Raw genomic sequence first — 27,777 nt, 5'->3', positions numbered from 1 at the left:
GCCAGACTACGGTTTTCAAATGCACATGGGAACAAAGACCATACTTTTTGGAGAAATGTCCTCTGGTCTGATGAAAGAAAAATAGAACCGTTTGGCCATAATGACCATTGTTATGTTTGGAGGAAAAAGGGAGAGTGTTGCAAGCCGAAGAACACCATCCCAACCATGCAGCACGGGGGTGGCAGCATCATGGTGTGGGGGTGCTTTGCTGCAGGAGGGACTGGTGCACTTCACAAAATAGATGGCATCATAAGGGGGGGAAATTATATGGATATATTGAAGCAACATCTCAAGACATCAGTCAGGAAGTTAAAGCTTGGTCGCAAATGGGTCTTCAAAATGGATAATGACCCCAAGCATACTTCCAAAGTTGTGGCAAAATGGCTTAATGACAACAAAGTCAAGGTATTGGAGTGACCATCACAAAGCCCTGACCTCAATCCTATAGAAAATGTGTGGGCAGAACTGAAAAAGCCTGTGCAAGCAAGGATCCTACAAACCTGACTCAGTTACACCAGCTCTGTCAGGAGGATGAGCCAAAATTCACGCAACTTATTGTGGGAAGCTTGTGGAAGGCTACCCGAAATGTTTGACCCAAGTTAAACAATTTAAAGGCAATGCTACCAAATACTAATTGAGTGTATGTAAACTTCTGACCCACTGGGAACGTGATGAAAGAAATAAAAGCTGAAATAAATCATTCTCTCAACTATTATTCTGACATTTCACATTCTTAAAATAAAGTGGTGATCCTAACTGCCCTAAGACAGGGAATTTTTACTAGGATTAAATGTCGGGAATTGTGAAAAACTGAGTTTAAATGTATTTGGCTAAGGTGAATGTAAACTTCAGACTTCAACTGTATGTGTTGAATGTATGTGTTGCCACCCTAGTGTCACACACTAGTCAAAAAGTACATTTAGAACTTTTATTAATCAAAAACATAAAATATCATCAACATTTCTTAAAATACTGTGATATGATAATTTGGCCATATCGCTCAGTCCTAATGGGGTTTGCCACGATGTTTGTGATTTCACCCCAAGGAATCACATTTCTGTTTAGTTTCCCATCTCCAAAGAGCTTTATAGTCACTTCTTTGTGAATGCATCCAGGAAAATTTAGGCCTTCCCTTTTATTGAGCGCATGAGGACTTATTTGTCACATGCGCCGAATACAACAGGTGTGGTAATCTTCACCTTACAGTGAAATGCTTACATACAAGCCCTTAACCAACAATGATTGAAGAAGTTAAGAAGAAAAAACGTGTCAAGTAAAAAATAGATAAGTAAAAAAAAAATGAAAATAAGAGTAACAAAAAATTTAACTGCAGCAGTAAAATAACAATAGTGAGGCTATATACGGGGGTACCGGTACAGAGTCAATGTGTGGGGGCGCCGGCCAGTAAAGGTCGCTGGTTTGAATCCCTGAGCCACAAGGCGCCGATGACATGGATGTTGATTAAGGCAGCCGCTCGCACCTAAACGCGGAAGACACATTTAGGTTGGAACGCATTCAGGTATGCACCCGACTAGGTATCCCCTTTCCCTTCCCAATGTGTCATGTGGTGGTCGCAGTCATTTCTCTCAAAATCACAACTTTTTGAAAATGAACACGAGGAGGGCTTATCCACCATGTCAATTCACAGCCCGCTGAGCGTTTTACGTAAGTCCGACTTTGAAACTAGCACCCTCATGACAAGTTGATGTCATGGGCAAATAAAGCTGACAAGATGTAAAATAAAACGCTTCACACGTGTTTATGAATAGCAGTATACTTGAGCTGATAGTCGTCAAAGAATTGAAACGGGTTTTTTACTCGGTTTCAATGGCCTGGTTTTAAAGGTGGACAGTCACACACGGTATCTGCGCATGTGCACGGGTTCGCTTCACGCTGTTCACAGCGTGGTACCCTTGGAACCCAAAACAGAAGAGAAGTTGAGCCTCGAGCTAAAACGTTCTTAGTTGTTGCGGAAACTGACTCACGTTGCCGTTCACTTCAACGTCACATCGTCAAGTCTACCTTTAAAGAGAGAGTGAATGAGTTACCCCATCCCTCCTCCCTATCCTTCTTTCACCAGGTAAGCCTTCTGTACTAAACACAGAGAGAACAGATGATGCTGCCTGCTTCTCTAGGAAGACATCCACGCAGAGTCTGTTCTAGTTGTGTACATATCACAGCATCCATCTGGCAATGTCTTGATCATGAAGAGCTACTGCGAATAGACCTGCTCATTCACTTCAAATGCACACGACACAATCTAGCTGTTTGTTCTGTACATTGCTTCCATTGATCTCAGCGTCTAGCCGCCGACGTTGATTTTACGCTGCCTTCACTGCTCTTCAAACAGTTCATTGACACATCTCCTCACAGCACACAGGGGGCCCCAGCGTCCTGTCATATGTGCTGGTCCGGTCTGTTCTCACCAGGAATGGAGTCATTCTTATGAGGAATCTCCACATCAAGTCGAAAGACTCCACTTAACTGGACAGGACTCTGACATAAGGGAAACGTTGATAGGTTGAACTGGGGGGTTAAGCTTGTGGAGTGTCTTTTATACAGCTAAGACAACAACAAAAAGTCCTGTACAAACAGGGACTGTGAGTGGCCCAAGTCAGGGCCTGACACTGATCTCTAAGCTGTTACACTCATCAGAGATGAAGAGAAGGAGATGGAACACTTTCACATCTAGGTACTTCAGAAGGGAAGTCTCATGTTTCCTTCCGTAAAGGCCAGGGGAGTTTAAGGCAAAAAATTATCTAACGTCTCCAACCCAACCCCCAGTGTGGGATCTTCACAGGGTTGCGACCTTGTCAGGAAGCAGTCAGAGGCATTTGAATGAATCCCAACCAAGAATGCTCATTGCTCATCGACCCAAGCATGCTCTCACTACGCGTTATTCCAAGACAATGCTATTACTCGGGTTAATTGCACAAGAAAAGCTTCACTTTCCAAAGGCATGAACCCAACTGACCGCGGCTATTGTCATCACGTCTTGCCAGATCACTGTCATCTACTTCCGTAGTTCTAATTCACTACTCGTTACTAAATTCCGAAACTTTCTCCACATCCCATTCATCAACCGTGCTAATCTGCCTGGGGTGCTGCGGAAGCCAGCGGGAGATCTTCTTGCGAAATAACTCCCCACTCTTTCTGTGAGGATCATGACATACTTCCCCCGTGAATTTTGGGGGAAGCCCCAGGATGTACGGTGAAGGTTCTGTAAGGACATCTGTCCCGGCTCCACTGATAAAAGGATAACGTGGTGGACAATGCCAACATATACACTCTCCCTCAGCACTTTGCTTAGTCATAATAACCTAGTGGAAGTCAAGAGTTGTGACCCTGGCACATGTAGGACTTTAACTTTAATTTTCAGCAGGGTTGTCTGGGGAGGAAGGAGGACAGTGAGGCACTTTTTGTAAAAATGTGTGTCAAATAAACCCCTAACCACTGTAATCGAGTAGGCAGGGAGTCTGTTAGCCATCATGGCTGGTTAAAGCTGCGTTTAGCTGTAATTCACAGAGGTGGCACATCTGAACCAGATGTGGAGATGGTGCCTGCCTCGAAGGTCGGCTTTGGGTCGCAGCCAGGTCTATGCAGGGTCTTGAAAACGACCCCCCCTCCCCCAGATAAACACTGAAGAGGAGTGGAGAAGAGGTTATCACTTGGAAGCCCAGCATCATGTGGAATGTGAATCTGGGGTGACAGTGGTGTGTTATAAAAATCTCCATATTGAGAGGCTTAAGTGTTCTGTGTCCAAACCTCATGGTCCTGTTAGGATATTCACATTTTTCCAAGATTGATAAAGCTCAGCTTGTCAGAAATAAAGTATTTTTGGGCTATTTGCTTACACATGCGTCTCGCCCTCTGTCTCTCTATTTCACACACACACGCACACGGGCGCACACACACACAATCACGTGTTTGTTATACTGCTACCCTGGGACTCGGGGTCCACAGGGTTAATGACAGCAGAGAAACTCTTGGTAAACAATCAACACCTTAAATTGAATTTCACCAGGAAATAGGCTCATAGTCTCGGGATGAAAGAGTGAGAGGATTTCTAGAAAAAAACTGGGTTTTGGGGAAGTTAGCAACATTTTTCAACCCTATTCAGCACATTACGAGACAATAAAAGAGACATGTAAACATGTCACAAGCTTGCCATCTCAAAAGGCCGCACACAATTCTAACATGGCCACTACATTGGACCCAGTCATGCATCACAACGTAGATCGCTGTCAACGCTATTACGTTCGGCCTTACTGCACCCCAGTCTGATTAGACACGGCTTGCACAACACAGACCCAGATCAGTTCCTGCAGCCTGGATGTGTTGTTTGAACCCGTGTGTTGATTGAATCGCGGTGGGTAATCAGAGACGTATGGATCTGCCTTGACATCTGAGGACCAGACCGCTGCCTGCTATATTATCGCAGGCACATCCAAAATCCCCACAGATTCTCTGTTTCCACAGAGGACTTCAGTCAAGTTTAATTCAATTCACAAGGACAGAGTTCAATTCATTGCATGACTGGGCAGTACAAGCTAGCTAAACTAATCTCCTTAACTGGGTGGGCCAATCAAGCAACGGTCCAGGCTTTACTGAGAGAAGATAACATCTAGATGTTGGTTGAAATCCATCCTTATTTAGGAAAAGACCAGAGGACGATTTCAAAGTCCTTTTTTCGCCACCCACCCACTCAGTTGCTCCCACCCTAAACACACCAGGGGCCTCATTTATAAACGCTGCTTACACACAATGATATGCCCCAAAACATGCGTGCTCCAGTTTTCAAAGAAAAGTTGGAATTGATCATAATAGAACTTGACGTGAGAATGTGCTTATCCTCCGGCACACTTAAGACCATGCGTAACGCACAGTTTCTAGTAGTTGAAGTCTGAAGCGTTGCAAGAAGCCAAAAGTAGCTTAGTAGTAGCCTTGTGCAGGAATATATGACACTCTTATTCATAACAACAATAAAAAACAGGTAGCTAAATATAATAACAAGATGCAATCATTTGCTGTTAGTGAGAAGAGCAAAAAGCGAAAAATAAATTCAAATAGGCATTTATTTCGGATTATTTATTTCATTTCCATGATCCTTGGCAGAATAAATTCCTCAGCTTTTCTGACTGTGATGCGAAATAGCCTATAGGCCTACAACATGTTGTGATAAAGCTACCATGTCATTTAATTGGACCCAGTTCACTGTAGTAAATAGAAGTGAATAGATAAGATTTTTCAAGTATTTTTGCTCTATTTGATCTGGGCTGAAGTGCAGTTTAACGGTAGAACAGATGGTTCATATTTTCCATTGACTTTTGTAGTAGAGAATGACCGATACGGATTCTTTTTAGGGCCGATACCGATTTTTGGGGGTCAAGGAGGCCGACGGCCGATATTCGAATAGCATTACATTTGAAAATGTTGATGACAAAATTTCCCAGAAACAATAAAATTGACTTTGTTTTTACCAACCTAACTACATAACATAATGGTAATAATTGTATTTTAATGGTAAATCTCTTGATGAACTGGGTAAGTTAAGATGGCATAGGCCTACTCACAATACAGGTGAATGCATATTCAATGCGTGTCCAAGCATTGAGTTATTGAGCTCATTTTGACGGATCAGTGGAGTCTATGGGGCTACAGATGAAAAACAATATGTTTTCCTTCGATGTGGGACTTATATTAGCCTACTGATCAACAACATTTTCATAGAAGCATCACTGCAGAATTTGTCTTTTTTTTTTACCTTTATTTAACTAGGCATGTCAGTTATGAACCAATTCTTATTTACGATGATGGCCTACCCCGGCCAAACCCGGACGACGCTGGGCCAATTGTGCAACGCCCTATGGGACTCCCAATCATGGCCGGATGTGATACAGCCTGGATTTGAACCAGGGACTGTAATGACGCCTCTTGCACTGAGATGTCACGCCTGTATGGAAGGACATCATATAGGCACTGCTGTTAGTTTGACAGTATACAATAACATCTATTTAATGCAAATGGTCCAACGTAACGTCCTTATTTGTAGATACATTTTTTTTCAGCTGTCAGGACGCATCTCTAAAAAACTCAGCTGCAAGGATGAAATTCGAAACAACTAAATTGCCTAGTTCAGCTATCTGTCAAGAAATGGACGGGTTGAAATTTGATCTCACTGCTACAATTGGATAGAGCGAGGCTGTAACTCCGCTCCCTTTCACATCTCTCACGATCACTCATATCACTTGCTGGCTGTTGTTTACTGCCACTATGTAACTGGTTCAATGGCGTTGACATTTGCTACTAAGCCATAAATGTGAATAATATTTAACAAGGAGAGCGAGGGAAGAAAAAAATATTTAACAACGACGCACGTTCTGTCTGAATGACTTAGTTTGAGAAGTGAGAACACGGGAACATCTTTCTTGGCCATAAACTAGCTAAACCTATTGCCAACCTTTATTTAGGCATTCTAAAACACTTCCTTCTTTCCCTATTACAAAAATCATCTAATCCGACTATGAACTGTCAATTTACGGATATGATTGCGGCTGGTCAGATCAGCACACCAGTAAATAGCTAACGTTACACCAAAGAGGTTTAGAAACTCTGTGGTTACACCGCAAGTCAGATGGCTCGTTGTCGAAAATGGTGCATGTTCAAAATGATAACCAGCTAACATTAGCTAGCTACGTTGGCTAATGACTCCTATTTGATATCTTAGCACCATGTTTACCGAGCTAGCTAGCTAGCATAGTAGCTAATATAGGTAGCTAACACCACAGATGAAAGGGTTAGTTATACGTAATCTTTGCTAACAGGTCACATAGCTATCTGCTTAGCTAGCTAGCTAGCTTGCGTGTCCGGGCACGTCGACACGTGCGACACGACATGTCGACAAGTCTTTTTATTAGTGAATTAAACCTAAACTAATATTTGCAACAGGAGTTAGATTTTGGTCACTGTGTCAATTCATCCGTTTCTCATTACTGCACCTTTCTGTTGGAGAATGAGCTAGATTGATGCTGATGATTTCTTTTCGCTGCTTGACATTCCTTGGCATTGTGCAGTGCTCGTGGCTGAAGCACTGAGTGGCGGCTGGCATAGCAGCAGTTTTGCTATGTTGAGGGACTATCGGCAATACTGTAATGACAAATTTATTGAGTAAACAATATTTGATTTTTCAATTTCAAAACACACTTAAGAGTATCATAGCCATTACAGAACAGATTACTCACCTTTTCTGGCCATGATCAGTTCATATTCCCGAAGTAGCCACACAACAAATTACCATGCACATCTCAAATTGTGCCTATTAGATATTATAATTTCAAGTTTTTGCATCCGAAAGGGAATGCGGTTTATAACATACAGCAAAATTCCCCAAGTGAACAGACAGTAGATCTTTTGCATTGAAGTATGTAGGCTACTGTAACTAGGCCTACTGTAGGCTAATTAAACAAAAAAATCAGAGTAGACAGTGGGGAGTGCAGTATATTTCGCTTAGTGAAAAAGTAAATGCAAAACATTATTGAATTCAAACTATCTTTTTACAGGTCCACAACAATGTGCAATTGTTTTTGTCTTTCAGACACGGTCAGATACAGCAAATGTCAATGCAAAAGAAGTTCGCCATACATTGCTATTTCCTTATACTGTCTTGGCCTAATTCCAATACTTCCAAAGTATACAGCAAATAAGGGTGTTATTGTCAGCAATGTTCCCTCTAAGATGCGCACGGTCGCGCGCCCCTCGGACTGCCACGCGGAAGAAATTTCAGCCTATGCAGAGAAGCACGAGATTGAACTTCACTCAACATTCTAGAGTTTTCCCCTTTAGTTAACATTATCAAGGTTTCGATCTACTCTGGGAATTGTGCTTGGCAATATTAGCCACTTTCAATGTAACATACCGAAACAAAACGAACTATGCAAGACTTAGCATGCAAAACTAACTGTGCAAGAGATTTTCTTGTAGGCAGAGCGCATTGGAGTTGGATTCTGTTGCATTGACAGGCAGGACTCAGGCCCGTACTCTACACAGACCAGTGTGCCATAACCGGTTAGAGCTGCAGTAGGCCTATATGCAAATAGCCATTGCCATATACGGATCTGTGCCGTTCACTTTGAACTGGACTGTGTTTACAGCATGAGCGGTCGTGAGTAGATGCGCTTGTTTTGAGATCAAAGCGAGAGCTACATGTAGCGACCTATGCACATTTGTTCATATTCTTTGCTAGTTAGTGAGTTATTATCCCAGATATAGTTCATTTCTAGTCAACAATGGGGGAGTGGTTGCTTTCTACAAGAGCACAAAATGTGTGCATTTCTAGTAGGGCTGAACCCATTTAGCCGACTGGACGATTCGCGCCTGTCTCAGTGGAATTATCCATTTCGGATGCCACGCGGATGGCACAGTGCATCACTGTAAGAGATGTGATACTGAAATTGTATATGGTTATATTATGCAAAAATAATGGTGCAACACTAATAAATCTGATATTATTTTATAACAAATGTGCTTTCTGCCGCGTTGGATACGTTCGCTGTCCGCGGTTCTGAAACATAATCTTCAGTGCGCCGTAGAATTGGCACCTTGCCCTATGTTGCTATGTGCATAATAGCAAAGTCAACCAGCATATTGGGATTGAGAAGAATGCGGCAGAGGGAGCAGCAGCAGAGATGAGGAAACAGCCCTTGCCTTACCCTAATTGTCTAAGAAAATTGAGGAGAAAGGAAACCCCAACTTAATTAGGTCTATAATCAATACCCTAACTGTTAAATGTGCATGGCTTTATAAATCATCCATACATATCTACAGAAATAAGACCGATCCTGCATCTGTTTCCTGTTTGAGTGTTTGTTTAATAGCCTACTGATTCCGCGAGCACAAAGCCTCATGCAACGGCAAAATGTTGGATAAAGCAATTTCACAGATTCGGCTGTTTGAAGCTTTGCTATGCTGTAATAAAGGCTTTATTTTTTGCCCAGTTAGAACAGACTGGCATTACTTATAATTAATTTTAGGTTTGTTTACACTGCTCCAAACAGGCAAAAATAACATTGTAATCTAACATCACCTGTTTGTCACACATAATATGCATGCAGTTCTCACTCCTGTACCCTCCTTTTCCTTGATTTCCTTCTTATTGTTATTATTACAATTGTTATTATGATCATCCTTATAATAATAAGTAATGTCGTTATCATTATAATAAGTAATGTCGTTATCATTATAATAAGTAATGTCGTTATCATTAGTAGGCTTAGTATAGTAGTCTTGTATAACCACCATCGAGCTGTAGGCCTAAGAAAGCATCCTGTTTAGTCATGACAACTACATGGTAGCAACACAGCATGGCAGCAGCACAACATGGTAGCAGCCACAAAACATGGTACAAACATTATTGGTCGCAGACAGCACAAAGGGCAAGAAGGTAGAGACCACAATACATCACGCGAAGCAGCCACAACTGAGTGTTTTTTGCAGCTCGTTCCAGTCGCTAGCTGCAGCGAACTGAAAAGAGGCGCAACCCAGGGATGTGTTTGCTTTAAGGACCTTTAACAGAATGTGACTGGTAGAACGGGTGTTGTATGTGGAGGATGAGGGCTGCTGTAAGTATCTCAGATAAGGGAGAGTGAGGCCTAAGAGGGTTTTATAAATAAGCATCAACCAGTGGGTCTTGCGATAGGTATACAGAGATGACCAGTTTACAGAGTGTAGAGTGCAGTGATGTGTCCAATAAGAAGCATTGGTGGCAAATCTGATGGGCGAATGGTAAAGAACATCTAGCCGCTCGAGAGCACCCTTACGTACCTGCCAATCTATAAATTATGTCTCCGTAATCTAGCATGGGTAGGATGGTCATCTGAATCAGGGTTAGTTTGGCAGCTGGGGTGAAAGAGGAGCAATTTCGATAGAGGAAACCAAGTCTAGATTTAACCTTAGCCTGCAGCTTTGAAATGTGCTGACAGAAGGATAGTGTACCGTCCAGCCATACATTTTTTTAATTGCACCTTTATTTAGGCAAGTCAGTTAAGAACAAATTCTTATTTACAATGACGGCCTACCGGGGAAAGGTGGGTTAACTGCCTTGTTCAGGGGCAGAACAACAGATGTTTACATTGTCAGCTCGGGGTTTCAATCCAGCAACCTTTCGGTTACTGGCCCAATGCTTTAACCACTAGGTTTCCTGCTGCCCCAAAATGATGATGTGATGTATGATGTGACTACTTCAAACTCTAAACCCTCAGAGGTAGTAATCACAGTGGTGGGGAGAGGGGCATTCTTCTTACCAAACCGCATGCCCTTTGTTTTGGAGGTGTTCAGTACAAGGTTAAAGGCAGAGAAAGCTTATTGGACTAAGAAAGCTTTGTTGTAGAGCGTTTAACACAAAATCCGGGGAGGGGCCAGCTGAGTATAAGACTGTATCATCCGCATATAAATGGATGAGAGCTTCCTACTGCATGCCACTGTGTTTAGTCTGCTGTAATAAAGGCTTTATATATTTTTATATCTTTTTTTATTTTGTTAAAACAGACTCTCTGGTACACTTATTAATTTAGTGTTGCTTACACTGTTCAAAACGGTCAGAAATATTGTAATCACATTTTTTAAATCTCCAGTAGTTTCCATAACTACATCAAATGTCTTCCACAGATCTGACTTCCCCTTTCCCTCCTGAACAAGCAGTAAACATCTGCCTGTTTCGAGTTACTTTTTCACGTTCTCCGCATCCATTTTGCTGTCACGTGTTTCTGTTTTCGGAATTTGTTATAACCAATTTATTGATGTCATTATGATAGGCTACAGATTAGGCCCTATTGGTCAAATGCATGCGATGCTTACATGTTTCACGTAAAGAGAGAAAGGGTTGAGGAAATAGGGAATGTTTTTCCTTAACATATAAGGGATTTCGGTAACTGAACTTTTCAGTCAGAAACAAGTAAGACACTAAAATGGCTGAAATGATGTCACAGCTTCAGCACGGACAGCGCAATAAACACTTGTTGTGCTGTGGTGCCTTTTAGCTGCAGTAGGGAGGAGAATGAGACAACTTGCGCCAGTCACACAAGCACTCGCTGTTGTTTTTTTTTAAAAACAGTATGACCATTTGGCTCTTTCTTGAGTGATTTGTGTGTCTTCATTATTTAATCAAACAGTGTGCTTAAAGCATCAGACAAGCTCAGTGCATATAAATTATTATTATTATTTTTTTTGTCTATATATGGAAAAACAAGTTTCAACATTTCGACCAATCGATTGATCGAAAGTACAGGACGATTCTCGTTCTACACATTTTTTGGGGGGCGGGGGACAGCCCTAATTTCTAGCCATCTTTGAAAAGCGAGTCAGTTAAAGAGCATTTTTTTTATGTCTTAAAGGGGCAGTGTTATATTTTGATATATTCTTGCATCAAACAACACAACATGTTCAGTCACCTCCTTGTCTGCGGGACAAGTGGATAAACAGGTTAATGTCAAGCCCTGCATGTTTTTTTCCCCCCAAAAGTCTCATGGAATGTAGGTCTACATTGAACACCACACATTTTCTGCTACAGTAGGCTGAATGATAGAACAGCTATTTTCATGTTAAAAGGTTATGGGATGCATTTTTCTCCATTGTTTTTGATGGTAGGACACTCTGGTAGACCTACATTATGATCAAGTAGCCACAGTAGCCTACATGGCCACTGTTAAAACTGTAACTTAAAGCGGATTCAGCCTCAGTGTTCTGTGCCGGAAGTTGCACTTCATTTTCACAACGTTCAAGTTCGCGCTCAGCGGACCAAAAATTTGCTCAGTGCCGAAAAAAACCGTGTGAACATTGATTGTCACCATAAAAGGTGAATGATGGGAGTTTTTTTTTAGGTGGAGTTATAACGCTTGTTCACGTGCGCACAGTTCCAGGACAAGTCAGATATGTAATGGGAAACATGCGTATGGTGTGCGGTAAGTTTATAAATCTCAATAGTTTTGTGTGTGCGCAGTCTTTTCAGGAGTGGCACACGCATATATTTAGTGTTACATTTATGCAACAGTTATAAATAAAGGCCCAGCTCTTCAGAACTTCCAGGGAAGCAATATGAGAGCCTAGATGAATGTATAGCACATGGTCAGGCAGAATGAGTTACGGTATAGGCCGACATACAGTGGCAAGAAAAAGTATGTGAACCTTTTGGAATTACCTGGATTTCTGCATAAATTGGTCATAGAATTTGATCTGATCTTCATCTAAGTCACAACACCAGACAAACACAGTCTGCTTAAACTAATAACACACAAACAATTATACGTTTTCATGTCTTTATTGAACACACCGTGTAAACATTCACAGCGTAGGGTGGAAAAAGTACCTGAGGAAAATGTCCCTTTCCATGTGGAAACTTCTCAAACAAGGACTTTGTCCATGCTAAAACTGACTCTTTCTTAAGACAGAGAACCATTCAAGAAAATAAGAACACATCATCAGCCAGTGGCTGACTGCGGACAATATCACCTCAGTCAAAAAACCAAACCTGTGGTGACCAATTCTGTCCTGCCCTTAGTGTACATTACCCCCTTCCCATTTCTCCCCAATGTGAAAGACCAGATGGTGCGACACACCCAGGAAGACCCAGGAATAAGTCCACCACAGTTTGTCTTTCCCCTCATCATCATCCCCCTCCTCCCCAACCCCAACACAGATCTCTCCCTCTAGACCCATAGCATAGCTCTGTGGGATTTGCAGCAAATTGTCAGTTCATAGACAAATGTCCCTTTGGTCTCTATGGATGTTCTCTCTGGCCTCACACACCTGACAGCAGTTCATCCTCAAAGCTGTCAAAGTTTCACTTTCCTGTTTTTTTTGTGTGGACATGCACATAGACCCACATAGATAAACATACACAGACAACATGCTTGCATGTGCACACCACACACCCACACTATCATGGTTTTTCCTCTGGTCATTCAAAAGAGCCAGGCATTCTGCTATACTGACAGGGGACAAAAGCAGATCATTCAAAACTGAGAAGGTGGAGGGTCCCACAAGTTTGCTGATCCAAAACTTCAGCAGCACATAGTCATTAATCAAGCCTAACAGATTCTGGGCCTGGCAAGACACTACCCCTTTTTCCACAGGCAGGATCCTTCCCAAGGAGACACCCAAGGGTTCATCCCCTCACAGGCCACACGATAATTCACACCCCATACTCACACAGTACACAGTACACAGTACACAGTCAATGCCAACCCCTGAGCCCTGCGCTCAAACTGATTCAGAAACAGGAGCACGGGCAATTTCTCTCTGTCGATTGATTACGGCTTTACACTGTGTCAACACTTGACAATGTCACTTCCTGGCCAGGTCTTTCTCTTTCTTCGCTCTCCAGAGTCCTCATCTCCCCTTGCAAACACTGCAGTCTTCTAGGAAGCCGTTCTCAGCATCCTCCCTCCTTTCCCCTAGCCTTCTGATCGTTAACAAGGTAGACAGCATTAATGTAATGCAGCAATACAGTACAGTCCATTAGAGAAAGTTCACCCACATTCCTGCTGTGCTGTTATCCGCTCAGAGGTAGTCATGCAGAAGGTCTTTGGCAGAGCCGAGTGCCACTCTGTCTAGGCCCAGCCACGCTCACCGTGGGCAGAGTGCAGGAAGTTAGTTATAGCATGCTTCAGAGTCAACCAGGGGAGGATTCAGGATTGACACATGAGCAGAAACGAAGGTGCACCGTAAGGAGAGTTTTATCGACTCTGCGAAAGGTTTCACGAAAGCAACACGGCAGAGTACGTTGAGAAACTTTTCTAAAACATGTCATTCGTGTACAAATGAAGAATGGTCGCAAAGAGATGAGAAACAACACTAAAAGACCAGCTCTCTCCGAGGTGAAACCCTTTCCAGAAAGACTTGGGAAGAAAGCCCTGTCTTTAGCCTTGCATAGAGTGACAAAATTCCAGCAACTTTCCATAAATTCCCATGTCTCCAACTTGGATTACTTAAAACCTGGGAATTTTAGGAAAGTTATCAGAATTGTGCAAGGCTTGCATCACTGTTCCACATGACATCTATCTCTCCAGGTCCTTAATCAGTAGGCTAGAGCTGGCCCTCAAAACACAGGAAGATGGAGAAGGTTTTGTTCTGGGCCTCTCACCATATTCCCTGTCTCTATCCTAAGCCTCTATCCTTTATCCTAGGTCCTATCCTTCATCAGTGAGTAATATCCCTTATTGAAAGGTTCCAGAGGAAAAAAATCGAGGACATATTTGCTCTCTATCCTGGAGTCACCCTGACTCTGGATCTCTGTTTGGTGTAAATAATATTCATCCCCTCGACCCCTTCCTCCTTCTCAGCTCTTCAATCCTCCACTATCAGTAACAGACGACAATAACAGGATCTACGCCCCCCCCCCCCCCCCCCCATGCCAGACACATACTGTGCTGGAGTATTATGAGTAATAGAAACGTCACGGAGAGCGAGAACCTTTTTCCACTCTAAAAAAAAACCCAGCTTCAAACTCCAGCATTCCTAGAAACAGACATCTCCTCCTTCTCCTGCCCTTGTTGGCTGGTTAGCTAACTGTATCAGCGTGATGACAGCGCTTTGGATGAGACAGATGATCAATACACGGTTGCGTAGTGTAAAAGGAGAGCTTGTAATCAGTTAGGGTCACGAACCTCCCCTATCCCTCCATACCTAAACTCCCTTACACAGATCCACTCTGATCAAGGCAGGGATTTTCAGTTAAACAGAAGCCCCGTCCAAATCATAATCTCAGAGGAGATCTACGCTGGAGACAGTTGGAGCTGAACAAACAACAAGTAGCCTGCTGAGTGGATATCAAATCATCAAGTTATTCACAGTGGAAAACACAAGACCTAGAGTCCTCATGATGTGGCAGGGTTTCCCAAACTCAGTTCTCAGGACCCCAGGGGGTGCACGTTTTGGTTTTGGCCCTAGCACTACACAGCTGATTCAAATAATCAACAAATCGTCAAGCTTTGATCATTTGAATCAGCTGTGTGGTGTTAGGGCAAAAACCAAAACGTGCACCCCCTGGGGTCCCCAGGACCGAGTTTGGGGAACGCTGATGTAGAGTCTTGAGATAGACTTGTAATATACGAGGCATTCCGGACAGAGAGAGCAGGGAACAAGAACAGCAGGATTCATAAAATCACGCTGGGAGAAGGGGGAAAGTTTCCAAAACAAAGCAACAATGGGAAATCAGTTCGTCCACAATGAGATACAGAGCGACGTGCAGTCCAATGTGTCATATGGTGGACAGACGGAATTTGTGAAGGCGGATTATCCTCATATGTCAAGTAATAAATTAATTCATTATAAATCAAAACGCTGTGCCATCTGGCCCTAGTCAAAGCCATATATAACTTCTTGCCCCAGTCGTATCCCCAAAAAATACAGCTGTTCAAGTGATCAAATTGAATTGTTCCTTTGTCTCTTCAAATATGTTTCAGTTAATTGGCAATACATGGTAAATACTTTTAGCAGTAACTAATCTAGCCACAAACAAACTTCACAACAAGGGAAATAAGTATTTAAAGAGAGGCAACCCTGTTATTATTTAATTACATTTCACTTCCATCACAAACGGCTCCGACAGGGCCCCACTGGCCTCACTGTGGTTAGGATCTCTGGTTCACAGCAGTTCAAACTCCCCTCAGAATGGTCGACCAGTGGCCCTCCCCCAGATGGGTTGGCGATTACAGGGATTGTTCTGCCATCGAAATCCTTGGACGGGCCGCCTAAGCATTTTTTTTAAACAGTGCGCCAGTCAAATTTTCGGGATTGAAACGCTTTCTTTGTAAACTTAAACTACTAACTCTGCTCCTGTTCTCCAGGACCTCGGGGTTCTGCCCAACACTCAGACGTGGATCCACCTGATGTCCTCCATTCCCAACCACCCTCCAACTTTTCATTACATCCTCTACAGCTACTGTTGTTGTCATTATCTGCTAAGAAGGTTTTCTTGCTCCATCATACTGGGCTCATAATATGTGAGATACACAGATGAACTAAAAACACTAGCACTGCAAACACTCAGAACAAAGAGAGCTGCAGTGCCTGGACTTTGCAGTCTCCCTCTTCACGTCCCCCTTCTGAGACTGGCTGCCTGTTGAAAACAAGTGACAGGCAGAACCTTCCACCCGCACAGCAACCACCTCCTCTATATTCCACACACCAGAATTCAGTATTTTAGTCTATGATCGCCATGTGAAAAACTGTGAAAATAAATGAACGGCACAATTGTACCAAAAACGATCAAAGTTTATGTATTAAAATCTTAAATATTGCCAGGTTGGTTTTCACAGCTGTTTCACAAGGTGTTCATTATTGTAAGGTATCCTTTGATGGTATTTATAAATTCCACATTATTCAATTCAATTCAATTCAAGGGGCTTTACTGGCATTATTCATTGTTGTATCCTAGGACCTACAATAGATACATATATATTCAACCACCAGGGTGTACTAATGAGCTATGCGAGAGAGATATATATATATTTTTTTATCATAACAGGACTACTGAAATGATATTATTTCAGCGTAGATAAGGGAAGGGCAGGTTAAAGTAAAAACATGATAGCCAGACAAGGCAGTGTAGGAATCAAATGGATTTGCATATGAATGGAGTGTAAATTAGCATGTCTTCCTGATCTGTAAGGTAAGTAACTTTAATGTGTCGAGCAGATCACACGTTTTCTTTAACATTTCCCGAAATGTAGCAACGTTTAAGACATGGATTTCATGTTGTCATGTTAACAAGGTACCCACAAGTAGTTCAAATGAATGTTTTCATTTTATTAGCTAAACAAAGCTTGTTTAAACACCGAAATTGCCCTGGAAACCAGCCTTGTTTGCATAGCGATGATGAAAAGAACGTCATTTAGGCTATAATGATCTCCAAAATGTGAATCACTAGGTCATCACACTGTTGATATGGCAACGGACACTAATAGTTTATCCAATCCCATGGTGACGTAGAGGGGGGGCACTATTTGGCATGACAGGACCTCTGAAATGTTCTCTTAAATTCAGCCGTGCCGACCCATTGCCATGCCCACCACCTTTTTGATCCAGAAAAAAAACTGGAATAGCATCGAGCCCTGGGGCCAGTGAGACCAGGTCCTGGGAGTCCAGGGGCTGCTGAGGGCCTTTGATCCTGCTGTGGCTTTAGGCTGTGGAGCCAGCTCTGGCCAACCACCAGGTACTACTGCAGTCTACCTGGGTCAGGCCCACGGGCCATACAAGAGTCTCCCTTTACCTCATGCACAAGCGTAGCGTCTCTCCTTTTAGCAAAGCAAACAGGCCACAAAAGGAGAAAAAAAAATTGCCCAGCTAAATGACGGGCGAATTGGGGACACACGTACCAGCCTTAATAGGGCAGAACAGTTGGTGTCTGTGTTGGTGTCTATGGGCCCCTCTGCCAAGCCGAAAGGGGTCATTATGCCAGAGGCTGGGTCCAGAGGTAGAATGTTAAATAGTGGAGGAATGTTGTTTATTTTCACAATCACCAGTACGCGCCCCCACCTCGATGCACACCGACACACATTCACAGAGCCTGCTCTTACTAATATAGTCGTATTAAGCCAACCAATAGGAATGCCTCAGATCTCCCCCTCTACCTGTTGTGAGGTCAACACAGGACCTCTAGGCCTTGATGTGCTGCCATGTTAGTCAGTTCATAAAGACATCAACATGCTGGGAGACATGCAGAGACACGGAGGAGGAAATCTATTAAACAGCCACGGCGGTATTAGTTAACGCCTTTTTCTTTTGCTTATTATTCTGTTTGAAAATATCACAATATAATGCCACCATACTCTGTTGTGCAGATGGTGGTAAAATAATTTCCACTTTGCAGCACAGATGAGTAATATTTATAGGGCTGGGCCAAGGTCTTGCCTCTGTCCCAAATGTCTAGACTTGTACATTGTTATTTTATGGGCTGCAGCACCCCCAGTCTATAAAGCATTGGGCCAATCCAAAAAGAGGGAACCAGAACCACCTTTGCCTGTAGACAGTGACTTCCCCACCACTTCTAAGACGGGGGACCTGTGTCAGCGAGTTGGCATTGGATCCCTCATGACTCACACAGCGGCAGACGAATACATCTGTAGGCAGTTGGGGAAGTGTAGCCAGGTGTCCACTAGGCTCTTTGATGAGCCGCAATGCCCATCCTGAGTTCAAAGTTCAGGGACATCAGGGGCTTCTGATAGCATCTCAATTACACATTTAGTTCGTGTAAAGGATTAATGGGACTTGGATGTCTCAATGCGTGCATTAATTAGGAAGAAACTACAGAATTGTCCCTCTAAAGCCAAACACATGCAATTGTGAATTACATGCCCTAAATTAACCCCTATTATTATAGACCTTAAAGCTTCAACATGCAGAAATCACTTTGCCATTAGCTGGTTGCAAAAATTCAAATATTTCGCCTAATTTCAGTTTATGTGACAAAACAAGCAATGCATAGTGTAGAGAATCATTATACCACCTAAACCGCTGTGAAATATATATATAAATGTATTCTTTTTTACCTCCCCTTTTTCTCCACAATTTCATGATATCCAATTGCGATCTCATCGCTGCAACTCCCCAACGGGCTCGGCGAAGGTTGAGTCATGCGTCCCCCGAAACATGACCCATCTAACCGCGCTTCTTAACATGCACCTGCTTAACCCAGAAGCCAGCTGCACCAATGTGTCGGTGGAAACACCATTCAACTGACAACTGAAGTCAACCTGCAGGCACCCTGCCTGCCACAAGGAGTCACTAGAGCACAATGAGCCAAGTAGAGAGCCCCCCGGGCCAAACTCTCCCCTAACCCAGACAACGCTGGGCCAATTGTGCACCGCCCTATGGGACTCCAGGTCATGACACAGCCTGGGATCGAACCTGGGTATGCACTGACACCTCAAGCACTGCAATGCAGTGCCGTAGACCACTGCGCCACTAGGGAGGCCGTGAAATATATTTTCAATAACCAAAAATATTGAATTTCCAGCTGTTTTAAGCTGGGGTAAAATACGCAAAAATTAAAAGAAATAATGGGAAACATAGAAACAGCGCATATAGAAAAGATATACTGCTTCTTAGACTTGCTTTCAATGGGAATGATAGATCTATAACTCAGAATTCTATGTTAATTTGGTCGGGTCGCCCCGATTACTGCCAATAGGGTATGTGAACGATTAACTGGGCACTTGAGTCTATAAAAAAGAAAAGGATATTTCTTCTACAATTCAAATAGACATTCTCATTGTTCCCACACCCATCTGCCAGCAGCACAGTAAAATCTAAGAGCTCCGAGGAAAGAGTTGATCTCAGTGTGAATGTCGGCTATAGGGCCTAAGCTATTCGAGACAATTTGGGGCAGTGATGATGATTCTGTTTACTTGTGGGTATTTCTGCATTATTTCACAATCAACTGACCACAAGATGCTGTATTTGATGTTGTTGGTGCCTAATTACGGGGGAGATCACAATCATTCACCAGCTCTGTGATGTTGTTTGGCGTATGCACGTGTTTTTAGACAGTCCAATGTCATACAAAGTGCTGCAGATCTGGGTTTGAGAAGCACCCTGCAATCAGGTACCATTAGATTCTGTGGAATGGGCTGGAAATCAACTAGTAACTGGCAACCGAAGCAAAAACAGACTTCAGCAGTTGCTGCCAGCAGTTGGCATGGCACAGCAAACCATCAGGCTGTAAAAACGCATACAATTCTCTAAAACGGAAAACAAGTGCACAGATGTGTGTACCTGTTTCGCTTCAATGGCAGAGTCATGTCTGGAAAACTTTATGAATGAGTGCAGGCAGAGACTGGTAGAGGGGCTAATACTAAATAGTGCAATTCCATAGCCTGCGATGTGTGTAGAGTGTTCAGTGACATGCGGCCTGCCTACCCCGTGATAATTATTGAAAAATAACTCATGAAATATACATCAATACATTTTTTTTTAAATCAATAATACTTTTGTACACTACATAGCATCGAGGCAAAGTTGCTTCCTCTTTCAGTCAAGTTCGCGTGGGTCAAACAAAAACACTAATGATTGGTTGGCAATGCAGGTGATGGCTACAAGTTGCAGATGGTGAGGAGCAACTGTAGGAAATTGCAGTCGACTGCAGTTTAAACTTCATGACCTTTGATCACATGGTTGTTGTAAAGTTCATGTGACATGTAGGCCCTAGTCGAACATTTGTATCCCTATAATGCAACTCATTTCGAAAGGCGGTGACTTGACAAAGTGATCCACTAAAACGCCCAATATGTCCCATTCATTTTCATTGCGCTCAAATAATAAATGCGAAAGGCAGTGTTCTCACCTACCAACGGACGTCACACGTAATCTGCCTTTTGGCTGTACACCCGTTTTACTGCGAACTAAAAGTAAACCTATCAGGGTGGCTAACATATTGCATCTGAAACCGTTTTAAACGTGTGATTTTCTAGCGTAACGGGGTGATAAGTGATGAAAGACCAAGACCTGAGTTTAAGGACCTACTTCAAAGGAAGGGCCAGAAAATAGCATGATCATTTCAATCTCAGTGGTGTCGTCGGAAGGACTGACCTCCATGGTAGTTTCAAGACAACTGGGAACTTGGAAAATTACGAGGTCAAATCATGACGTCGGTGATCTTCAAGTCAGAAAGTCGGAGTTCTAGAAAGGTGCCAGAGTTTCCGATTTGCAATTCCGGGTTAGATGACCTTTCAAAACTAATTTTCTCAGTCATAGCTCGTTTATTTTATTTTTGTTGAGTTACCAGTTGTCTTGAACGCACTGAAGTCAGAGATTCCCGAGTTCCCAGTTGTTTTGAGCGCGGCATCAGACTTCACCGCATGTCACTGGTATTGATGTACCGAGTGTGTTCACGTCGTGTTAGCGTTAAATCATAAAGATAGAACGTTTTGTGACCACACTTCACGTGAGTGATGGAAATCCCACCCCCCTCAGCATCGAACCTGCGCACACAACTCGGGAGATTGCTTCCTTTTCACACAGCTCTATATTGCAATAGACACACAACATATCGCAGAACTAAAACGCACAGAAATAGAACGACAAAAGCTGCTTATCACTCTGCCTACAATAGCCCTTTGTGTTAGGGCTATAAATAGGCTAATAACAGGGCTGGGAAAGAAAACACGCCTGGAAAAACGGAAACAAAGTTTCACTCGAGTCCCCCAAAAATTATTTTTGCAAAACTGATACAGTAGGTAGGCTATATCAGAGACGTTTTATATTTTCTTGCGTCGCCCCAGAAACAGCAACACCGACGGCTTCACGTTGCTCAGCAGCAGCAACAGCTGTGAAAATCCAGCTGCGCACGACTTTATTGCAGTAGCCTTTGTAGGCAGGTCACCGAATGATACGCGGTAGCCTAATACAGGTGGGTGACTCATATCCAGAACTTTCCTATCAAACGTTGATTGTCAGACATACAAAAAAAAGCATCTTACCTTCTGATACGCCAACTGAAGATAGTTGTACGGGATTCGTCTCTGGAAATCCTGGTTGACATCCTCGCTGACTTTGTGCATGGACTGGGTGCCAACCTTCTCTTCAACGCACTCGTTTTGACAATTTGATCTTCGGAGAACCACGTCAAAGAACTGCAGGTCCATGGTAACAGAATCAAACGGGTGCTGGTCCTGGCACCTCAGTCGACATCGGACTTTAGTCTGGCGGACCACTGCGTAGCTGCTGAGCGCTCCCTCCATGTACCGCACAACATCTTTATAGTCGCTTCTGTAAAAGGCGTCGACGGCATTGTTGTATAAAAGGTCGTAGGGCTCCAACGAACCATGTGAAGAAGACAAGAGCGCTTGAAGGACAATGGACAAGAAACTACTCATGGAAAAGTGCACATCCATCTTTGTCGTTATCTTTGGTGGGACACTACTAACGCGCACTAGCTTGCAGTTTGTGCAAAATCCTCAGTCATATAATACAATTACCATGGGCGGCTTGCGGAGTCCAGATGGAATGTGACAGTCACGTAAGAGTTGAAAATGAAGGTTTGAGTCCCATTAAACGCGTCCTTTGGTAGATGTTACGGGCGGCGGTGGGGCGGAAATTGGACTACTTCAGTCAGGGACACATTTTCTGTAATGACCCCCCTCACACACACACACACACACACACACACACACACACACACTAACTCCTCCCCCTCTGCTATGAAGTTAATGGTCATAACATCTCACTGAGTTCTTATCATATTTGCCGTGTCATTAGACACAATTGTAAAGTTGCTACGTTTATGAATTGCGCTATGGTACTGCACGAATAACAGTTTTATCATAGCAACAATCAGCCTAAATCTTTAGGCTAGGCTACTTCACAAGAAAAAGTATAAATCCTATCTGGATGAACTGTTTGAGGTGTAGTCTATACTAGTAAACACACAGGGTACAGTGTAACTAACTACTGTTCAGTTTTAGAGGTGTTATAGTACTGTTGTAACTGTTAGCTTATTAGGCTACACTGCAGGCCTACCCTCTAGATATTACCATACCCACATTTTTCTTATTACCCACATTTTTCTTATTTTAGATTTTTTTTTAACATAAACCATTTTCTGTGAGAGATCGAAGGATCCCTAGAGTACCTCATATCACCTTTCGTAACCCTCACAAAATGCCCAATCACTGGATATTGTCTCCCCCTGCAGGCCCCAAATAGTCATTCTAGTACTTTCTGCAGAGCCTCATTACTTGCTCTTTATGATAAATACTTAAATTATATTATTTTCCCCTTTCAACACTTTCTTACCAGACAGCATATTATGTGAATCAAATCAAACATGTTTGGTATGGGAAAAAATAAGTTTTCATACCACAAGATGAGCCATTGTGATACACTACATGACCAAAAGTATGTGGACACCTGCTTGTCCAATATCTCATTCCAAAATCATGGGCATTAATATGGAGTTGGTCCCCCTTTGCTGTAATAGCAGCTTCCAGTCTTCTGGGAAGGATTTCCACTTGGAACATTGCTGCTGGGACTTGCTTCCATTCAGCCTCAAGAGTGTTAGTGAAGTCGGGCACTGATCTTGGGCGATTAGGCCTGGCTCGCAGTCGACGTTCCAATTCATCTCAAAGGTGTCCGATAGGTGTAAAGTCAGGGCTCTGTGCAGGCCAGTCAAGTTCTTCCACACTGATCTCAACAAACCATTTCTGTATGAACCTCACTTTGTGCAATGGGGTATTGTCATGCTGGAACAGGAAAGAGCCTTCCCCAAACTGTTGCCACAAAGTTGGAAGCACAGAATAGTCTAGAATGTAATTGTATGCTGTAGTGTTAAGATTTCCCTTCACTGGAACTAAGGGGCCTAGCCCGAACCATGAAAAACATCCACAGACCATTATTCCTCCTCCACCAAACTTTCCAGTTGGCACTATGCATTGTGGCAGGTAGCGTTCTCCTGGCATCGGCCAAACCCAGATTTGACTGTTTCAATTTAAGGGGCTTTATTGGCATGAGATACATATGTTTACATTGCCAAAGCAAGTGAAATCGATAATAAACAAAATAAAATAAACAATAAAAATGTACAGTAAACATTATACTCACAGAAGTTGCAAAAGAATAAAGACATTTCAAATGTCATAGTATGTCTATATACAGTGTTGTAACGATGTGCAAATCGTTTTAGTACAAAAGGGAAAATAAACATAAATATGGGGTTTGTTCTTCACTGGTTGCCCTTGTGGCAACAGGTCACAAATATTGCTGCTGTGATGGCACACTGTGGTATTTCACCCAGTAGATATGGGAGTTTATCAAAATTGGGTTTGTTTTTGAATTCTTTGTGGATCTGTGTAATCTGATGGAAATATGTGTCTCTAATATGGTCATACATTTGGCAGGAGGTTAGGAAGTGCAGCTCAGTTTCCACCTCATTTTGTGGGCAGTGTGCACATAGCCTGTCTTCTCTTGAGAGCTAGGTTTTGCTATGGCGACCTTTCTCAATAGCAAGGCTATGCTCACTAAGTCTGTACATAGTCAAAGCTTTTCTTAAGTTTGGTCAGTCACAGTGGTCAGATATTCTGCCACTGTGTACTCTCTGTTTAGGGCCAAATAGCATTCTAGTTTTGTCAGTTTTTTTGTTAATTCTTTCCAATGTGTCAAGTAATTATCTTTTTGTTTTTGCATGATTTGGTTGGGTCTAATTGTGTTGCTGTCCTGGGGCTCTGTGGGGTCTGTTTGTGAACAGAGCCCCAGGATCAGCTTGCTTAGGGGACTATTCTCCAGGTTAATCTCTCTGTAGGTGATGGCTTTGTTATGGAAGGTTTGGGAATCACTTCCTTTTAGGTGGTTGTAGAATTTAATGTCTCTTTTCTGAATTTTGATAATTAGCGGGTGTCGGCCTAATTCTGCTCTGCATGCATTATTTGGTGTTCTACATTGTACACAGAGGATATTTTTGCACAATTCTGCATGCAGAGTCTCAATTTGGTGTTTGTCCCATTTTGTGAATTCTTGGTTGGTGAGCTGACCTCAGACCTCACAACCACAAAGGGCATTGGGTTCTATAACTGATTCAAGTATTTTTAGCCAGATCCTAATTGGTATGTTGAATTTGATGTTCCTTTTGATGGCATAGAAGGCCCATTTTGCCTTGTCTCTCAGCTCGTTCACAGCTTTGTGGAAGTTACCTGTGGCGCCTAATGTTTAGGCCAAGGTATGTATAATTTTTTGTGTGCTCTATGGCAACGGTGCCTACATGGAATTTTATTTGTGGTCCTGGCACCAGATCATCAGCAAACAGAAGACATTTGATTTCAGATTCTAGTAGGGTGAGGCCGGGTGCTGCAGACTGTTCTAGTGCCCTCGCCAATTCGTTGATATATATGTTGAAGAGGGTGGGGCTTAAGCTGCATCCCTGTCTCACCCCAAAGCCATGTGGAAAGAAATGTTTGTTTTTTGCCAATTTTAACCGCACACTTGCTGTTTGTGTACATGGGTTTTATAATGTTGTATGTTTTTCCCCCAACACCACTTTCCATCAATTTGTATAGCAGACCCTCATGCCAAATTGAGTCAAAGGCTTTTTTGAAATCAACAAAGCATGAGAAGACTTTGCCTTTGTTTTGGTTTGTTTGTTTGTCAATTAGGGTGTGCAGGGTGAATATGTGATCTGTCGTATGGTAATTTGGTAAAAAGCCAATTTTACATTTGCTCAGTACATTGTTTTCACTGAGCAAATGTACAAGTCTGCTGTTAATGATAATGCAGAGGATTTTCCCAAGGTTGCTGTTGACACATATCCCACGGTAGTTATTGGGGTCACATTTGTCTCCACTTTTGTGGATTGGGGTGATCAGGCCTTGGATCCAAATATTGGGGAAGATGCCAGAGCTAAGGATGACGTTAGAGTTTAAGTATAGCCAATTGGAATTTGTTGACTGTATATTTGATCATTGCATTGATGATTCCATCAACACCACAGGCCTTTTTGGGTTGGAGGGTTTGTATTTTGTCCTGTAGTTCATTCAACGTAATTGGAGAATCCAGTGGGTTCTGGTAGTCTTTAATAGTTGATTCTAAGATTTGTATTTGATCATGTATATGTTTTTGCTGTTTGTTCTTTGTTATAGGGCCAAAAAGATTGGAGAAGTGGTTTACCCATACATCTCTGTACTGGATAGATAACTCTTCGTGTTGTTGTTTGTTTAGTGTTTTCCAATTTTCACAAAAGTGGTTAGAGTCTATGGATTCTTCAATTACACTGAGCTGATTTCAGATGTGCTGTTCCTTCTTTTCCCATAGTGCATTTCTGTATTGTTTTAGTGATTCACCATAGTGAAGGTGTGGACTCAGGTTTTCTGGGTCACTATGTTTTAGGTTGGATAGGTTTCTCAAATTCATCAATCCATTTGTCAGTGTTGTTAATTTTCTTAGGTTTTCTGTTTGACCTTTTCAGATTTAATAGGGAAGCTGAGAGGTCAAATATACTGTTTAAGTTTTCTACTGACAAGTTTACACCTTCACTATTATGGTGGAACGTTTTGTCCAGGAAGTTGTCTAAAAGGGATTGAATTTGTTGTTGTCTAATTGTTTTTTGGTAGGTTTCCACACTACTTTCCTTCCATCTATAGCGTTTCTTAATATTATTCAGTTCCTTTGGCTTTGATGCCTCATGATTGAGAATTGCTCTGTTCAAGTAGACTGTGATCTTGCTGTTTTCTGATAGGGGTGTCAGTGGGCTGACTGTGAACGCTCTGAGAGACTCTGGGTTGAGGTTAGTGATAAAGTAGTCTACAGTACTACTGCCAAGAGATGAGCTATAGGTGTACCTACCATAGGAGTCCCCTCGAAGCCTACCATTGACAATGTACATACCCAGCGTGCGACAGAGCTACAGGAGTTGTGACCCGTTTTTGTTGGTTATGTTGTAGTAGTTGTGTCTAGGGGGGCATATGGGGGAGGGAATGCTGTCACCTCCAGGCAGGTGTTTGTCCCCCTGTGTGCTGAGGGTGTCAGGTTCTTGTCCGGTTCTGGCATTTAGGTCGCCACAGACTAGTACATGTCCCAGGGCCTGGAAATGATTGATTTCCCCCTCCAGAATGGAGAAGCTGTCTTCATTAAAGTATGGGGATTCTAGTGGGGGGATATAGGTAGCACACAGGAGGACATTTTTCTGAATTTCTAGCCAAATGTAAAATGTTCCTGTTTTGGGGAATGGTTTCAGGGGAGACAAATGAGCCAATTGCAAGCTGGGGATGATTAGGTGGCCGTGATAGTATGAGGGCCAGATTGGTCATTTAGCCAGGACACCAGGGTTAACACCCCTACGATAAGTGCAATGGGATCTTTAGTGACCTCAGAGAGTCAGGACACCCGTTCAACATCCCATCCAAAAGACAGCACCCTACACAGGGCAGTGTCACTGCCCATCGGAATTGGAATATTATTTTTTAGACCAGAGGAAAGAGTGCCTCCTACTGGCCCTCCAACACCACTTCCAGCAGCATCTGGTCTCCCATCCGGTCTCCCATCCAGGGACTGACCAGGACCAACGCTGCTTAGCTTCAGAAGCAAGCCAGCTGTGGGATGCATGGTGGTATGCTGCTGGCTAAATGGGGTGTGGGCATAGTTGACTTGGGGGGGGTGTTGATTGGTTGGGCTTGGGGTGGGGGTGTGGATGTGGCTGGTGGTGTTGTGGTCTGGATGTAGGTCCTCTCGGCGTGGGTCCCGCAGGTCTGGGAGAGTGTCTCGCTGGTCTGGTCGGGGTGTGTATTGATCTGTTGCTCCTGTTTGACGTGTTGGGGCTGCGTTTGAGGGCGATGTCCTTCGGGGTCCGTGCGAAGGTGGGCACTACTGCCTTGTACAGGTGGACCTGGACGTAAAGGCTGTTGAAGTCCAGGGTGGAGTGGTGGGCTAGGTAAACATTTGGTTTTGAGGCACAGTCACAGGAAATAATTGCGTTTACCCGCTGTATGGTAGTAGGGTGGAAGTCTTTTCGTGGTAACAAGGTGGAGATAACCACTTGTAGAAGAAGCTTTTTCAATCACTCCCTTGAGTGCTGTGGCCACCCTTTCCTGCTGTGCTCTCAGGGTCGTTTGTGCCTGTGTGCATTATTATGTTGCTGGGGTGACCCTAGTTGGTCCATCAGACAGAAGGTCTAGGGCACGCTGGGTGTTGGACACCAGAGTTTAGGACACTCTGTGTTGGGGAAAAAGTTTATTTTCTTGGAAATATTTCCCGTTTGAGTCCATAAGGAGTCTCTCTCTCTCTCTCTCTCTCTCTCTCTTCTCT

General features: G+C 43.0%; 1 protein-coding gene across 2 annotated transcripts in view; it reads right to left on the bottom strand.

Moving 5' to 3' along the window:
• The window catches only part of LOC106613518 (prolyl 3-hydroxylase 2), a 94,517-nt gene extending 72,394 nt beyond the window's left edge, over positions 1–22,123 (bottom strand). For both annotated transcript variants that reach the window (XM_014215861.3, XM_082956716.1), the window contains exon 1: positions 21,471–22,123. In XM_014215861.3, the coding sequence (XP_014071336.1) occupies positions 21,471–21,884 (414 nt within the window). In that variant the 5' untranslated portion in view covers positions 21,885–22,123. The remainder of the gene's footprint in view (positions 1–21,470) is intronic.
• Between the last annotated feature and the right edge of the window lie 5,654 nt (positions 22,124–27,777).

This window comes from Salmo salar, chromosome 10, assembly GCF_965601325.2.
Source record: "Salmo salar chromosome 10, fSalSal1, whole genome shotgun sequence".
Classification (NCBI taxonomy): Eukaryota; Metazoa; Chordata; class Actinopteri; order Salmoniformes; family Salmonidae; genus Salmo; species Salmo salar.
This window is presented reverse-complemented; position numbering and strand designations above follow the sequence as displayed.